Below are 18,455 nucleotides of genomic sequence, written 5' to 3' on the forward strand. Positions count from 1 at the left end.
CCCAGAAAGGGAGGGGCAGATTTCTACTGAGCTGCGTGGCACTATTTCAGAGGGGAATTTCCTTCTGGACCATTAGGAATTTGGGGACCATGTCAGTCTTGCAGAATGGTTACCTATAACAGAAGGCACACTGATGAAATTGCTTCCACCACCACAACCACCACCACCTCTTGGCCTGTTAGTCACTTCTGGCCATTCTTTCATACCTTTGTGATTATTTTCAGGTATGAAGTTGAGGGGAGTGTTAAACAAAGCCCTGGGTTTTAGGCTTCCACCATGTTGGTTGTCTAAGAATGACAATATGCCCAATGGCCCCAGATTGCCTATCCTGTACTTTTAATTTGTATTTAGAATATCTTTCACTTGACTTCCTGCACAACAACAGGCTCAAGGTTGTTCAATCAAAGATTGTGGGTGATTATCAATGGCTCTGGGTAGTGTGCATGTTGATGCTGGTGGGAAAAGTTTTAGGTTTTAGGGATGCTGCTGTTCAGGACAACACCATCTTCCTTTATGGCCTTGGAACCCGTTGCCAGAAAGGCTGATTGCCCCTGCTTGTGCGTCACTGTCATGCTGAGTAGAGAAGTCAAGATGAAAAGGCTTGTGAGAACCATTGCAACTCACTCCACAAGTTCCCAGTAGCCTGCAGGAATCGGGGTGGGGGAGAGATCTAGTTGACCCTCCTTCCTCATAAAAAGGAAATCATTGAATCACCTGCTGTGAGTTAAGCTTCAAAAACCCCGTGGAGCAAATCTGCCTTAGTGTGTATTTACCCTTGCCCCAGTATCTGTCATTTGCCAAAGTCAACTAATTTTGCAGTTCAAGTCTTATGGATCCATATTTCAGGCTTTGATGTTGCAGGAATGTCCCTTGGTTTGTGCTGCGGAGGGCTTTCCCCCTGTGATCTAGGATTTGTTTACAAAAAGGAACGGCTGGTAAACTTTATTAAGCGGCAAATCCTGCTGGATCCATTTTGCTCTCTTTTTCCTCTCGGTTGTTTATTAGTCATTATCTGCTTCCTTTAAAATTTATATTTGGGCACATGGCACAAAAGTACCCTCAGGGCAGACAGAAACAATGTAAAAGAGAAAAAAGGTCCTATATACAAAACCCACAATAAAGCATCATTGTGGTTTTAATTTATTTAATCTGAAAACATTAAGAACAGGTTCAAGGCAGCAGAACTCGGCAGGAGGCAGGGCTAATTAAAACACTAACCTTGCCTCACAAGAAAAATGCTAGACAAGATAAAAATGGTTTGCTTTCATCTTAAAAGCAGGGAAAGAGGTAGCCTGACCTATCCCCAACCCGATGTTCTCCAGATGTGCTGCAACTGTAGTTCCCAGAATTCCCAGGCAGGATGGCTTGGCTATACTGGCAGAGGAATGATGGTTTGTCCATCACATCTTGAGGAAAGGCTAATCTATCTGACCAGGCATTTCTATAAGGAGGTCAGTACTGAGAAAATAAAGGAAGCGTTTTGAATTTGTTTCCAGACTTTTTGTATCTACATCTTGTAGGGTAATGTAAAGATTATTCCTTCCTTTAGCCTAGGTATGGGTGGAATTCCTGCTTTGTTTTATGATTAGATCTTTAGGATCTACTCAATCATAGTCAAATGGCAACATTGGTAGATGGGCATTGCTTTGAATCAAGAGAGACTAAACTTGAAAACATACTCAGCCCATAAATCTGTGATTAGTTTCAGAAAAAGTTCACATATCCTTTCACATAAAAGTCTATTCTTGGTTTTTTGTTGGCAAATTACACAGAGGAAAATTCTTTTGTTGTTATTAGTATATATTGTAATTATTAAAAGATTAAAAGAGCAACTAGTAGATTCCATTCAATTTTCTGCCTGCCTTAGTTTTTTAAAGTGTTTTGTGCAAAAGTGCATATTCCCAAAAGTATATATTTAAATATGGATTTTTGGAGGAATTTGAAAAAGCAGAAAGAACATGAAGCCAAATGATGGGTAAAAAGATGCAAATAAAAAAATAGATACATATTTCCTTATTGTACAACCACATAAACTATTCCTTAATTTCAGTAAAAGTTGGATCTTTTTCAACAGTCCTAAAGAAATAGGTGAGTTGATTTCCTTTGCAAAAATGTGCCTCTGGTATGCAAGGTATTTTTAGAGCTCTTATGGTTAAAATAAATGTCAGATTAGGAGCTAATTCTTGTATTATTTGTTGTCTGGTTTTATCATCATGTAATATGTGCATAAATGCATGCAATTGGATAGTCGTTTATTGTTGTTTGCAATTCGTGTGTGTGTGTGTGTGTGTGTATTCGTTCATTCATTCAAGCATGTGTTTGTGTGTTGGAGAGAGAGACAGCCAGTGATAGTGTGATGTAGTAATTAAGGTGCTGCAATAGGAGCAGGGAGACCCAGGTCTGTTCTGTCCTTAGGTGTGGAAGCTGGCTGGATGACTTTGAGCAAGTCAGTCTCCCTCAGCCCCAAGTAACATCTACCTACCGACTTGCATTCAACCAGCATGGTAGATCAGAGGCCATACCTTTCAGTGAAGAGGCCTTCATCCTGCGGTGGATTGATTCAGACTGATAAACACATCCACATACATTCACACTTCTAAGAGTAGCCTATTAGAATATTATTCACTCAGTGAAGTTTCCAGATAATTTCCTAAGTTAGTTGAGCCTTGAAGTCCAACAGTCCAACTTGAAGATTACCAAGTCATGCAAGATAATGGCCAAGTCACTGTTTATTAGTGTGTTTATTACTATGAGTGGCCAGTCCCTAATATTTCCTCCTCCTCCTCCTCCTCCTCCTCCTCCTCCTCCTCCTCCTCTCCCCCCCCCAACATACCCAGCTATTGTCAGCTATATGGGGTAGTCCAGATCAGGAAACTGGCTCACTGGAAGACTAAAATTATATATTATTGAGAGAGACTCTCTGGTTCTCTACACCTACATTCAATACTCATTTTCCAAAACGGATCGCCCAGCTCCTAAATAGAGCTATTACCTAACACAGAAGTCAGCTCCAGTTGACATCTCATATAATGTCCTGCTAGATTTCCCCATTCCTTCCCCCGCCCCAAAAAATCATTTTAAAAAACTACCTTATAGAAGACTTCTGAAACTCTATCATTTTCATGGTTCAGGAAGGTATTGCTTTGCTAACCTTGAATAATATAGAAATAAGAAATAAACCCTGAATTATTTCTGTGATCTGGCCCCATCACATCGATATACAAAAGCCAAAGGGGAAGTCATATGCTTCTAGGGTAATTCCCATCTGGCAACGCTGCAACTCCCTCAGTATCATCTTGCTCCGTGTGTGAAAGGATGCGGGGGGGGGGGGAGACTCCAGTCCTCCCAACTGTGGACAGGCACTATGGTCAGTAACACTGCAAGCAGCCAGGTCAACTGGGTCCCGTTCTCCTGCCTGTCTCCCAGCATCCCCCATCCTCCAGGATAATCAAGGCATCTGAAGTACTCAAACAGGGCCTGAACCCAGATCAGTAAGGGTCAAGTAAGTGATCGATTTCAGGCATGTCTAAAGCTGTGATTGCCACTGTGTTGCTAGGTTTGCCAAGTAATTAAATTACTCAGATTGTAGGGGCCATAATAATAGGGCTTTAAAAATGCCATAGATCTCCAAGTTACAGACTTGTCCTCTTAAGGAGAAAGAACCAATTCTTTCCCATCGTTTCCTCTACAAAAAAAGGCAAGGTGAGGGGTGGACAGGATTATCCACGGCCGCCTGCTCCTTTTGGCAGATCAGGTGATGCTAAATGGCACAGGAACAAAGGCTGAAATAAAAGATGCAATCCAAAGCTGCTTTTTTTTTTTCCTCCCCACCACTCCCTGCCTCCTCCTTCCAGCTGTGATCAAAGTCCACTTGTTCTCCAGTAGCAGATCTCCCTTAAACTTCTGGCTTTGGAAGGTTTCTCCCTATGTAGCCCCGTTCAACTGGAATGCCTGGAACAAGGTGTCTTTTGGGTGTGATTGAAAGCACCTGGCCTCCCTGCTGGCAGAGGGCTTGACGGTCTTCTTCAGCCTGGCACTTCCAGGTCTGTGGAGCCTGCAACTCCCAGAATGCTGAAGCAGCATAGCCTTTGGCCAAGCATTCTGGGAATCAACACCTTACAGAGGCACCAAGTTGGGAAGGCTCCCACAGGGGACCTGAACTAGAAAAATGTCTTTTTCCTCTCAAAGGATGACTGCTTTGCTTTTGGTGATTTTACTCTTTACTTCAGCCACTGTGTCTCCTCAATTTTTTTATTCTCTACTCTAGTCAACCATTTGCTCCTTCCTATGATGGTAACAGAAACTCAATCTGGAAATATTAGAAGGTGGAGTTGTTTCCCAGGATGGAAATTAGCATGATCACTTTCTAATGTTTCTAGAACAAGCTGCTATTAAAGGTATTGGGGTTGTTGCCAAAAGAAAGAATGACGGGAACATTGCGTATGAGAAATCGTGGCTGAGCCTTCAGGGATTAACAGATGGATTAAGGATACCGTAGAACCATACTGGCAGGGTTCTCACATCATGGTAAACTTTGGTTGGTTTTATGTATGGTCACATTTGTCTGGGTTCACATGTTGTATCACATCAGAGAAACTACCATACATGGCTTAGTGTGTTGTGTGAACCAGGCTACAGTGTGACATCAGAGTAGCTTAAAAAGAAAATCCCACCCTTGATACCTTGTAGCATAATAGCTTCTCCCAACTGGCACTCTCAGATGCATTGGTCTGCAACTCCCACAACATCTGAAAAGTATAATGTTGTAGAAGCTTGCTTTAAAATGTCTGAGAAGGGCTCTTGTTTGGAGAAATGGATTGGGTGGGGTAAAGCTTTCAGAAGTGCACTGTCTGCCTTCCTTCATTTTTAAAGCGCAGGGTTCCCATAAGGAAAGACATTCATTGCCTTTCTTTCATTCTCACACCTTGATCAATTGATTGGCACAGGATTCCTACAAGGAAAAATTTGGGCAGAAGTTGGCCAAAGTTACAAAAGAAGATAGAGTTCCTGCATCTTTTGTCATTCTACAGAAGAGGGCTGTCAACAGGCTGTAATCAAGCAGTACCCCTAAGTTAACTTCCCTCTTCCCAACTAGTATGAAGGCAATATGTACCAAGGAATCTTTCTCAGAGATGGCTCTCCATTTCTGGGACTTTCTCCCTTTAGAAATGTATTTGCCTTTCCTCCTTATGATCTACATGGTACATTTCCATCATTTCCGAATCCCAGTCTCAGCGTTCTGATCGTCTTTTAAAAATTCACCGTGTTTTCTGTATATTTGGTTTATATATCATTGTTGCACAGATAAGCATTAGACTAGGATCAGATAATCTGGTGCTGTTTTGGGAAATTAATTTGCAGATGATAGGCTCTTCTATTGTTCCATGCCTTCACATGTTGAAGTTGTTGCTGGCCGTTTATCTGCCTGATCTGATGTCAATGGACTTTTCATGCATACAAGATGGATTTTTGATTTACTCCCCACCATTTTTAAAATTAATTCTTAATCCAACACTGGGCTCAGTGCCTGTATCTGATTATGTAGTAGGCGGATTGTGGCCCACATACAGTCCCGGCTGAAAGAGTTTTCAGATGTGGTGTAATAGCATGATGTGATTCCATGATAAACCCTAGAAAAGCTTCATGCACATACCCCGTGGTGATGTCTTTCACCTTTGGTGTGGGTATTAGAGTCATCCAAGCCCATGAGGGAATGGCAGTGGTGCATTTGTTGGCCCTTGCAGTAATGGCCCAGAGTTGTTGGGAGTTGGGGGCATGTAAGTTTAATAAATGATTTTGATCGTGATGGTGATGATGATGATAACAGCAGCAGCATATGCTAAGGACACATTTGCCGTCACGGTTCTCATGATGGAGTTGAGGCGCAGTAGAATGGGCTGCCTCATTCCCTCCAGCTGGGCTTGCATTGAATTTCCAGCCCAACCAGTTTGGGAGATCTTTCCCTGCTTATGCAAATGGGTGTTAATTGGACCTAGGTGTTCATATGTGTTTGATCTTTGTTCCTGCTTCCCTTGGCACTGATGTTGCATCCTCCCTGCGCTGATGAAATCAGCCTGCAGTCGGAACCCGGCACATCCTGCAAGGGGAAGCACTGCCTGCCGTCTTCCTTTCCCAAGGTGCTTGGCTGTTCTCTGCAGGAGATGCCAAGTGCATCAAGAGCACATCAAGGCCAGGCCAGCAGCAACAAAAGCCTCCTCCCTTGCCCTGCTTGCCAAAGAGTGGGGCTAGGTATTGAAGGGCACCGTGCCTCTGTAGGATGCCAGGGCTCTGCAGCCAGGTTGCAGACTTCCTTCCAGGATAGTATCTGTGCACTGAAAGATACTTTCTGCAATGGGCGCACAGAGTTGTGTCCCAACCAGGCAAAGGTTGCAGATCTTGATGATAATAAATAGACTGCTTTGGAGGAGAGCCATTAATCTTTCTTAGCCTGTCAAAACTGGTCGTCCCAAGAGCTTTTGCCCCATCTTTTCAAAAGGAGAAGCAGTTCTTCCCTCCATCATCCACTGACTGTAGCGATGGGCAGCATTTTATTTGCTTCTCTGTTTGCACAATCAGAAGCAATTGTCCCCAGGCTGGGCTTGGGTGTTTCTCCCTGATAGGTTTTCCACAATAAGGAATTTAACTAAGCCATTAGAAAACCTGGAAGAATTAGAAATGTGAGGTGACACCTGGAACCAACAGCCTCTCCTTCCCCCAGAAGGTTCAAAGCAATTGGACAAAAGACTGGTCTGGAAATACCTTTCCTGCATCTGTATGTTGTCTGCTTACCAGTGAAATCAGAGTTTTGCTTAGTTTAAAACAAAGTTGACCTTCTCCCCACCTCACCCTACCAACCTGGTGCCTTCCAGAACCTCACCAACATTTGCTGCTACCTGAATTGTGATTTTTACTGCGACAGAAAGGGAGAAAGATAAAATATGTATGTGATAAGTGGACATGCTAACTATAATTAATGAAATGAAAATGATCTTTTGTTCTGGTCCCGATCACTTTTTGAAGTCCAGCCTCCAACGTGCTAATCAAAGGTCAGGTGAAGCCTTCAGCTCCATAACAGTAATTTATTCCTGTTTTAGCTTATTGATTACTGCTAATCCTTCATGTTCAGAAGCAGTAGGTCTCTGAATAGCAAGTCCTAGGGACAAATGATAAACAACAGTGATGGCCTTCTCACTGAGCATTTGATCTCTGTGGGGCAGTTGACTGCTGTTGAAAGCAAAAAGCTACCTACGAGGGGTGAGGGATATGTGGCCCTTCAGATCTTGCTGAACTACAACTCCCAGAAGCCCCAGCCAAAAGGGAGCAATGCTGACATTCATAGCGCAGTGGCCTCTGGAAGGCTAAGATCCCCATTCTCCTAGTATTGGTGACAGCCTGATGTAGAATGACAGCTCAAGTGTTTGGCAAAAACAGGGCGAGTATTCTTCAACCATTTCTAAATTTGGATTGTGCTCCATTCACAGGCTGGGAAGTAGATAGGAAAAAGGAAATGTGTGACTCTGGAACCTTGACCCATTTCTATTTTCAAGCTCTTTACCTGGCCCTGCATGTCTTTTCCATGTTTTGGGACAGGGGGGTTCAAAATTTGTCAGTCTGCAGAACCTGTTAGTTAAAACAAAACAAAACATTCTTGGAACCCCTGATCAAGAGGCAAAGCTCTAGTGATAGAGAACTCTCAGTAAAACAAAGCTTGTGATTTATGTATGCAAATGTGTGCAATTAAAGTTCTATGACTTTTTTCCCCTTAGTCGCTCATGGAACCCGGTCAGGTTTTAACCCTAGGCTGCTGCAGAACCCAGTCCGGAAAACCCTGTCTTAGGGTCATCTTTAAAAATGAAAGTGACTGAAGCAAGGTAGTATATTCTACCTTTTGCCAAGGACCAAGAGAATGAACAGTCACCTTCTCTCTTTGCCACCACTCTGCGCCGGTCTGGTCCCCTTTCCAAAAATGCAGCAAAGAGAGAGGGGAGCTGCAGAGAAAAGAGAACTTCCAGGAATCCACGAGTTGGAAGGGTGCGCAGAGCTGGCTGTCAGGCCCTGGCCCCAGGGCAGCAGCTGTTCTTGGGAGAATCTGCAGGAGGCAAAATGCCTCATTAAACCACCACCCTTGTATATCCAGCTCCGCAAAACAGAACCAGGGACATGACGAAAGGAGCCCTTTTTGTAACCATCACTGGGAAAGATGGGGAGATGAAGGTACTAAAAACTGCTCCTCCTCCATCTTTCCACCTTTGCCACAGGATTAGGCCAGATGAGTTCATACAGTTAGTTGGCAGTTGGGAAGGGATTTATGGGGAGGAGAGGCTCCCTGCACATAGAAAGCTAACGTGTCAGGAAGAAGAGGCTGACTTAATTCTTTATTTAAAATGGGCACGGCATCTATCAGTGTTCAGCACAACCGACTACTCCTGAAGTGATTTGCAGTACTTGCGATCCGCACTAAAAGCGATCTAGTAAAAATAGACTTCATAAACAATTGCTACTTTTTCTTTCTTCTTTTAAGGGAGGGTTCAGATGTCGGATTCTTATATAATGAATTAGAGATTCAGGCTATGGTCTAGCATGTTTACTAGCAAAGGTAAAGTCCGATGAATTCAGCAGGAGCTCCTGTCTGCTAAACATGCATAGAAGCAGAGCAAGAAAGCCTGCAAGAAAAGCATCATTATTTCTTTCTGCTGATCATATAATCTGATTGTGGGAACTGGATAGTTAGAATCCTGAAATGGACTATAGCACTTTGAATTGCAAGTTGGAAATGCCACCTTTGCGTGTTTCCCCATACTGTATACAAAATTTACTTGCAAGTAGAAAACCAGCAAATCAAGGAAGAGAGCCTAACTAAGATGCTTTCTTCAACTAGTTTTCTCCTTGTCATGAGTATACATTCATGCTCATACATATAGCTGAGCATTTACAAAGAGAATTGTTCCCACATTCATACCGGTGGATTCAGCCCACTGCAACTTTATTCCCCACCTCCTTCCACTGCATGTAGACTACAAGTCTGTTTTTATCTTAAAGGCAGAACTTCTCAGATAAATGTGTAACAAGAAACTAGAAGCTGCTTTTCCTAGAGAGGAAAACGTTGCAGGACTGGGTAATTGTGAGGGGGAAAGAAAACTCTTGGGAGTATGTGCTTATAGATGGGGATTGCTAAGGAGTTTTGAGGGGGGGGGCAAAACAAGTATGATCAATTGTGGAGGGTAGTGGGGGACACCTAGTTGCTTTCAAGTGAAATCTGAGAAGAGGCTGACAGGAAAAAAAAAAGTAAATCCGTGCTTTTCTTCTATTGCATTTTCAAATTTGGAATTGCTCCCTCCAAGAAAACCAGTTGAGCTTTGTTGTGCATTGTATGGGTGTAACACAAACACACACACACACATCTTAAGAGGAGATTTAAAAGAAAGCTATAATTTTTTTGTTCATTTGAGCTCATATGCTATACTCCCGTTTGGTGTTTCAGACCCGTTACCATAAAGAGCAGAAAGAAAAATAACTAAACTTAAGACCTACTGCTAATTTAGAAGTAAGTTATGGCAGCACACAGCCCACATTGTTGGATCTTGAAAATGTTAAACAAGGATGGATCTGGGTAGTCTTGAGTGGGAGGCTGCAGGAAATCCCAGGACTGTAGGTTAGGCTTGAGAATGAAAAAAAAAGAAAGAAATCTCCAAAGAAGGCTTCTGTATACAAATCACTTCCATATTGTTTCTGAGAAAATATATATATGGATGTATCCATAGAGTTACTTGAAACTAAGTTTCTTTTTCTATTTCCTCGTCGAACAATATGGGCATGCAAGTTCTTTTTTATTTTTTAAGAAGATCCAAGACCTGCCGTTCCCTGATCTGTCCCACTACAGTAAGTAGCAACGCCTTGTTGACCATGGCTGATCAGACAAGCTTAGTATTTTGAAGGGAAACCACCAGAGCTATAGGCTAAATTGGGAAGTTAAAAAAAAAGAAAGGTAAAGTGCTTGACTTGGTGGGATTAATACAATGGATGAAGGAGAGAACAAGCAAGAGATTCTTATTGCGTGGACTCTGGTTGGCTAAGAGACATTGGGACAGAGAGGGGCCAATTCTTTTTCTGCAAAGCCATTCAAAGCAAAGGGACCATTTATCTCCATGGTTCTTCCACCCAACCCCCATATAATCTCACCGGAGCTGCAGTCAGACAGACGTTTCTGTCTGAACTACAGAAATGTCCTGGTCACATAGGAATCCACTTTGTAGGAAGACTGACTCCTGGCCAGTGTAGTTCAGAACAGGTTGGCAGGAGCCCTCCAAATTTCAGAGGGTCTTTGCTGAGTCCTACCTGCAAAGCATAGGCACAGCTAGCAAGCCTTGTTCGTCCCTTCTGTAAGTGGATCTGTGTGCATAGCAAAGATGGTTATATTGTTCTGCAGACAGATGTTGCCCACTGCAATCATGACTCTCTCACAAACACAAGTCTTCTTCCACAGATCACAGCAGGCTGTTTTCTCCCACTGGAATGAATGGCAGCCATTCACAGATAGGAGCAAAAGTAAAGTTCAGGGGCATTATTTTCAGGCTAGAGAATGAAACCTGTCTTTAGTCCTAGAATGGAAAGCAGATCTTTAACCTCATTTTATGAGCATTCCTTCTGATTGGAAACAGGCCGGTCTGTAGCAGCAGCTCATACTGAGGCATATCAGAGGCCTCTTGTATAGAGAGTGATCTGATGGCAGGCAATCCTTAATAAAATTAATTTAATTTGGAAAGGATAGAAAATAATGTCCCTGGCCTTGGGAAAAAGGGTCCTCCTGATCTTAGAAATGTTTTCTTTCTTTCTTTCTTTCTTTCTTTCTTTCTTTCTTTCTTTCTTTCTTTCTTTCTTTCTTTCTTTCTTTCTTTCTTTCTTTCTAAAAAAGCTTTTTTTCTGCTCCTCCCTGAGCCTACTTCTACTGTTGTCACAACCCACCAAGGCAAGTTGGAATTAACTTAATAAAGACAAGAACCTCCAGCCAGCCTGATGGTTGGACAAAGCCGGGGTGGTTCTGTTTTTCCTCTTGTGGTGCCCTCTTCTTCTGCCTATTTCTTTTGGTTTGGCTGATATTTATATGGGTATATGTGCATGTGGGTGCCTGTGTGTTTGTTTTCACTTTGGCTGTTCTCCCAAGGATCTGTGGAGTGCAAAAGTGCCAGATAGTATCAGAAATTATAAAAGCAAGTGTTTTGCCTGCTGTCAGGGTGGTTTGGTGGGCTTGTTTCTAAGTGTCTGGAGGGAAACGGTGCGATTAGTGGTTTTGCTTTGCAGGGTGGAATTTTAAGCTGGCCTCCTTATGCAGAGTTTGTTAGAGTTGATGGGAGCAAGAGCAGGATAACCGGGTGCATTGGTTTGCCACCACCCACAATTCAGATTCTCTAAAGTAGAACATGCCATTTTCAGCCTCCCGAAATGCCCATTGTCCAAAAGCAAGAGAATCTGCAAATGACTTAGAAAGAGTAGTCTGTCTTTAATACTTTCCCCTTTATCTCTCTAATCACAGTGACTGGAAACTATTTTATTTAATGAAAGATGTGATTCTCAAGTCATCTTCTAGCTGAGGTATAATGTGACATAGTTGAAGTGCACAGAATGGGCTCCTTATTCAGTGCTGCTAAATGCCTAGAGGATGGGGAGGAGAAGGAGGTTAATAACCGTTCTCCAGCCTGTCCCGCTACAGTAGGTAGCAACACCTTGTTGACCATGGTTGATCTTGGAAAAACCAGATCAGACAAGCTTAGTATTTTGATGGGAAACCACCAGAGCTGTAGGCTAAATTGGGAAGTTAAAAAAAATCCTGAAAGAATATAATGCCAAATTCCTTCAGTATTGTTGCCAAAAAAACAGCATAGATATGCTCTTTAGTCAGTTCACTAAGATTCTCACTGGATTTGAGGAAGACTTTTATCTTTTGTTTTATTTTAATCTTTCTCAAAGATTTAAGAAAGATTGGAGCCTGGTTAATTTTGGAGGGGATTGGAGCAGTTTTGTTTAGGAAGCAACTATGCATAGTGATTCTGGATCTCCAGGCTGCTAATTGATTGACTAGTTGATTTGAAAGATTTCCAGGCTATCTTTTAGCTAGCATTTCAAGAACCAGTGTAGTGTAGAGGTGAAGGTGTTGGACTAGGAGCAGGGAGATCCAGTCTACCCTCAGCCATGGAAGCCCACATAATAATTTTGGGCCTGTCACACACTCTCAATCATAGCTGCTTCAAAGGGCTGTTGTTGTGAAGAGAAAGAGGAGGGAGTCCTGTCCTGAGCTCCTGAATAAAAAGTAGGTTATAAATCTAATAAATAAATAAGAAGGATGGAAATTGAGTTTAGAAAATGAGGTCTGGATTTTTCTGCCACCAGTGTTCATGCTCACTTCTTCCTGGCTTCAAGCTGTGTTTTCCTGTCCACTTGCAACACCTGTCAATCAGTGATCCATATGTTTGCCTTATCGCCATCTTTTTTTCCTCAGTGTATGTAACGCTGCTCAATCACTAGGATCGCAATCTCCTAAAGCTTTCTCCTAAGCGTCATAGTCTTTAGCAAGTTAAGGGGATGCCTGTCAAAGAAAAGCCCTTCTTTGTAGTAATGCTGTAATTGTAAAATTAAATGCCCTCCCCAGAGATGTTCACTTGCAATTTCTCCTGCTGTTTTTTAGATAACAGGTGAAAACAATTTTATTTGTTACAATTTGGGGCAAGTAATAGCATGATCTTTTTGGTATTAGCTGCCTACATATTTTCCTCCTGGTAATTTGTTCTTGTGTGATTTGATATGTGTGTGCACATGTGTGGGTGTTTGATTGCATGTTAGCTTGGTTTTATTGGAATATATATATCATAAAGGTCTTTTGGTGGAAAGATGGGCTATCATTATTTTAATACTGTCTGCAATGCAAAATAAAGCTGGATAACGATGCATGAAGGTAGTTAATCATCTTGTGCAAAATCTACATTATTTGTTTATGTAAATTTGTTCATGTCCAAGATGTGAGGCATGTTTGGGTTAGTTGGTTTGTAACTGTCTTGGCAGAATCAAGATCGAAACCAATACTTTCTAGAAAACAGTGATGTGCAACACTTGTGCCTTCAACACTTGTACTTCTTTCACTGGTCCTAAAGATTTTTTTTTCCATGTTAAAAACTATTCAAGCAAATGTTTCTCAGTACACGCACAGTTGTATTGAGCCTCACCATGACTGTATGTAATTTGGCCATTGCAGGAGGAGAGCCGTGTTAGGTTGTAGTACCAAAAAAATTGAAAGTTTTGGGGGTACCCTTTCCAACTGACAAATTTCATTAAAAAGCATAAGCTTTTGTAAGTTGTGGCTCACCATCAGATGGAGTAGAGTGACTAGGCTGATGTAGGATTTAATTTGGGATGAGGGGAAGAGAGGAAGACAGAAGGTAGGGTAGTTAGTCAGATTCCATCTACGTGTGAGACAGATACAGATACCTTATCAATTAATGGTTGTAACACATTAAAAACCCATTGGATTTGCTGAGACCTTCTAAGATGGTTTGAAACCTTTTGATATATGTGAGTTTCAGCAATGTTTCGCTCCGTGGTGCTGTAAAAGTCTCATTTTTCCAAAATGATCACTTTGAGGTACATAGTAGAGTGTTTAATTTAAATCCTAACTAACTGAGACTATGTACAGAACAGCCTTCCCCAACTTGGTGTACATTGAACGTAACATTCATCTATTTTGATTGAAGGTGAGAGGGTTGTAGACCAACATATCTGGAGGCCTACTTAGAACTTGTTTGGGTAGAATGTAGTTCATTCATTTGTTTCCTACTCATTCATGTGACCCCCAAGTCCCACTTCCATATTAACTAATGGGCAATGTTTAATTTGAAAATTACTATTTCCAGTTTCAAGATGTGGAAATGTGGAGCATATTTTTTCCTTTAAAAATGGTATTTAGACATACGTTCTTTTGTAATGGCTAATATTGGTAAATGTGTTTTATTCTAAGGTAAAGGAAGAAGACAAGGAGGCCCTTGAGTGACTGCAGTTTTCTTAGCAACTCTGCTGTCTTCTCTTCTGGGAAGATTTTCAGCTTCCCAGTCTAGACACAATCCCTGGAATTTCCTGGTTGTCGCCCATCTAAGAAGTCACCAGGCCCAACCCTGCTTGGTGTCTGAACCCAGACTAGATCAGCCAGGTGCTGCCACCTGCTTTTTAAATCCAAAAGTACATACTTACACATTCAGTTTGGTACATTTTTCCTCCTCTGTTAGCTTTGAAGTTCTTTGATGTGCATATCAGCCTAGGAACAGCAGATCAGATTCATGAGAATTCACTGAGTTCAAATTAGTCCAAGCACCTTTATCTAGAATGTAGGAGATCTAGTTGCTGTGCATTGCAGATGAAGAGTGGGACTTAAAGGTTGGCCAGCTTTCTGTGGCACTAGCACATTTGTGATTCAAACTGTTGGAGTGGCAAGAGCTTGGGTTCTAGAAGAAAACTCTAATGTGGAACATGACTTGATCCAACCTCAGAGAAGTTAGGCTTTCATCAAGAAATCAGGTTGGACAGGTATTGACAAGTCTTTTCTTGTGTTTCAGGAGGTGCTGTGAAGCTCTGCGTCTCCTTGCAGGTTCCCCAGACCATCCCCATGGACCTGCGGATTGGACAGCGTCTTGCCAAACCCGGCCCAGATACTGCCTTATTGGCCCTGAAGCAGACACAGCAGCTGCAACACCAGTTCTTCCTAGCAAGCTTGCATCAACAGCAAGTGGAACAACTTACCCGCCCGCACTTGCGGGTTAGTGCAGCCATTATATTTTCTTAGGGTCAGGCTGGGAAATAAGGGGTGGGGGAGTACAGATACAGTCCAGGGAGAAGACAGTCTCAGGTCCAGCTTTGTCTTGATTTTTTTTTTTTTTAAGTTTCATGGAAAAAGACTGATATAGAAACATGAAATTGACATGGACTTAACACGAAACTCACATCAAACAATTCATTGACATGGAATCATAGAACCAGCATTATACAGGTATAGAATTGACAAATATGTCAACCCCTTCACAGCAGCTCAGAGTTTCTTGGCAAGGTTCAGGTTTGTAGACTAAAAACCTCTAAACTAACTTGAACTTCTGTTTACACAGGAGTTGAAGACTCCTGCCAATGTCAGAGGTTATTGAATTACTCATTAGCCATCATAAGAACTGGCTGCGGAATAGGGTCTAGAGGCAGTTATGGGATCTCCACGTTAACAGGTAGAACTTGCAACCAGACCTTCAGACAAGCGCGAAAAACCGCGCGCGCCTGAAAAGGGCGCGAAGCAACGGAAACCCCGCCTCCTGCGCTCACCAGCTGGGCTCTGCTCTAGGAAGGAGGCTCTGGCAAACCACTTCCGAAAAACAATTGCCTTGAAAACTGCAAGGACTCGTCCAAGCAGTCACTGCAGGGTCAGCAATGACTGAGCGCAGACAAAAAAAAAAAAAAAAAACAGTTTGGGAAAGGAAGTTTAGAATTACTTATAGGAACGGAAGCATATGCTATCAGCCAGTAGTCTTTTTCATCTTAGTGATGGATCAGCCTGGCAAGAAGAACTGCCATTGCTTAGACATCTCCCATGTCCCACAGACTTCCCATATTGCTGAAAAGGGAGCACAGGAATGGGGAGGTCAAATGATGACATCATGACAACTTTGCAGCTTTTAATGGACGCCTCTGGAGGATCTCCAGTCTACAAGTGCATTTGGCTACTAGGACCAAATTAGTTGATGGGATTTTGTTCTGATAGCTAGAATTGATCCTCTCCTTTCTGACCATAAGACCACTGTCACCTTAGGACACCCTTAAGCTATTTATCCTTCCAGCTGCCCTGGTCTACTTGCTCAGTTTTGCAGAGGCATACATCCTCAACCAAATCTACTTCTGTAAACCTTTTGCTGACCTGTCTGTAACTAGATGCAGCTTGTCCCTTGGCTTTGCTTGTGACCCCCTCCCCCAACACCTCCCCACTGAGGCATTGTGACAGCATGGGGTGGACTCAGATGTGCTTCACCTGTCCTGAGAGAGGTGTCAGCTGCCATCAGTAGCTCCCCTGGGCTAGGAACTGGGGAATCTCCTCCTCCTGAGCCAGATTTGTTGGGTGCTTTCTTCCTGATTGAAGAAATGGCCAACCCTTGTCTTGTGTGTTCATTCATTTTTTTCATTTCTCTTCTTGCACAGGTGCCGATGGAGCCCCCGCCCCAAGAGACCGTCCCTGGAAAACAGGAACAGGAGCTGCGGCTGCTCTTGAATAAAGACAAAAGCAAACGCAGTAAGAGCCTTTCCATTCTCTCTCCCACCCACCCATCCACCCTTAGAATGCTTCACAACTGCACCAGAAACTTCATTCACACCAGTCATCTCTTCTGACTTTCGCTTCCCTTCTTGGATTTGAAAAAAAATGCATTCCTTGCCATGCCATGTGCTGTATCCAAGTACTTTGTTGATTATCGTATTTATAGTGCAGGGCACAGGTCTATTGAAAAGTAGTTGACTTTGGTTAGTACTTGGATAGGAGGACACCAGGAAAATCCCAGAGCTCTGGGGTGGTGGGGGGAGGCACCCAAAAAGAAGGCAATGGAAAATTATATTCGTCTTGGTGCCAAAGAACAATGTGTATCTGTTCTTGTAGTTACCAGGAGCTGAGCTCAGCTCAAGAAAATCTTTACCTAACCTTGGTATTGAATCTTAAGGAATCATCATCATCATCACCATCAGTCAATTGCAAAAGGCAGCTTTACTTGTAACAGCTTATATCCTGCAACAATACCCTTAACACCATGAAACAACAACATCTGCTTATCCCAGGTCCTTGGGAAAGACTCGATAGGCGGATAAAAATGCCAAATCCAGCCTAAACATCTGGCTGACTGTGCAACCAACCATAATAATGATAATGATATAATAATAATAGTAATAATAATTTATTAAACTTGCATGCTGCTCAACTCTCAACAACTCTAGATGGCTCACAACAATCAATCAGAAACACAAAACAAGTCCTGCCTGGTATTTTCTCGATCCTTGAACAATGAGATGACTGCTCTCCTTTTGAATGGGAACATAATGAGCAAGCGGTAGTCGAAAATTACCTTCCAATAGCAGATAGTAAACACGGGACCCATAGTAACAGAAATGATGGTAAAAATCCCCACACACAGGCCTTTGTAACTAAGCATCCCAAACATAAGAGTGCCAGAATGTGGGCGGGTAGAAGTCAAAAAACAGGTTTTGTTATCGCTAATAATTTGTGAAAGAGATCTGCCCTGATGTTAAGTGGATAAAGAAGAAAAATCAGCATCTGGTGGCCATTATAAAGACTTAAGTCCTTTATGTTTGCATAACCTTTTGAGGTTCTGAGCCTGCTTCGTTGTTTGTATCCGATGCTACAATAAATTAGATTTCAGAATAGGAATGATGCAAAACTGCAGACAGCCAAAGGTCTTTTTCCTGGCTCGCTCCGTACCTTACTTAAAGTTCCCGAGCTAAATTCAACCCCAATTCCTTGTGGTGTTCTGTCCCTTGGTTTTCAACGCTGAAGTCAGATGTATAGTGTCCTAGGTCCCATCTCACAGTCCTAATAAAAGGTTGGCTCTGCATTGCAGTGTCCCAAGGAGACCATCCCAGTGATCTTTTGTTGTTTTATTGCAACCAATTAACATGGCTCCCCCCTCCCCCCCCCAAATTTGCCAAGAAGCAATCTGTGAAGAAGAATAAAGAATTAACATTTTGTTATAAAGGGAAATAATTCACAAAATTTTTCTTCTCACCAAACTTTGCTCTTTTTTAAAAAAAAAAAAACCTACAATCAGATCCTGGGGTCAGAGAGCATAATCGGATAGACAATGTTTCCAATTCCATGTAAAATATGAAATTGTATTCAGGGTTTCTGTTGTTTTTATCATAAGAGCATCTCTCTGCAAGCAAGGCATTTTGAAAGTCTAATCAACCTCCCCATTAAGATTTTCATTTAAGATCCCGGTAATCATTTAGTTCTCACTGATGCCACCCTTGTGAGTGGGACTGTAACCCAGTGTGTGCTTTGCCCCTTGCATGGGAAAAAAGATAGGTTCAAGAATTAGAATCTCTAACCAGGACTCAGGAAAGGTTGAACTTGCAAGCTGCAGGGTCACTGTCGGAGAAGAGAGCCAACCCTGAGTCATACCAACCCATGGTCTCACTTGGCTTCGGGCACCTTTCTGTGTTGCATGCTTTTTTTTTTTAACTTTCCAAACCTTCAGGAATGAATGAATGAACAATACAAACACACAATGCACCTCACAGAAACCTGCAGGAAAAAAAAAAAAATACACACACACACACACACACACACACACACACACACTGGAGGTCATTTTAGACAGTTCCACTTCCCCATATTTTGAAATACGGTGTTTCATTTTCCCCCCATCTATTTGAAGTTCCCT

At 42.3% G+C, this 18,455-nt stretch overlaps 1 protein-coding gene across 5 annotated transcripts in view; it reads left to right on the forward strand.

The window, feature by feature from the left end:
- The window catches only part of HDAC7 (histone deacetylase 7), a 201,146-nt gene that overhangs the window by 127,351 nt on the left and 55,340 nt on the right, over positions 1-18,455 (forward strand). For 4 of the 5 annotated variants that reach the window (XM_088137920.1, XM_088137919.1, XM_088137918.1 and 1 more), the window contains 2 exons: positions 14,595-14,794; positions 16,210-16,300. In XM_088137920.1, the coding sequence (XP_087994046.1) occupies positions 14,595-14,794; positions 16,210-16,300 (291 nt within the window). Of the gene's footprint in view, positions 1-14,169; positions 14,192-14,594; positions 14,795-16,209; positions 16,301-18,455 lie in introns of those variants that run through there. The other variant, XM_088137921.1, reaches the window with a different exon arrangement.

This window comes from Python bivittatus, unplaced genomic scaffold, assembly GCF_059951505.1.
Source record: "Python bivittatus isolate LINGU-HERP-01145 unplaced genomic scaffold, Pbiv_v1 ctg000220_np1212, whole genome shotgun sequence".
NCBI classification, from domain to species: Eukaryota; Metazoa; Chordata; class Lepidosauria; order Squamata; family Pythonidae; genus Python; species Python bivittatus.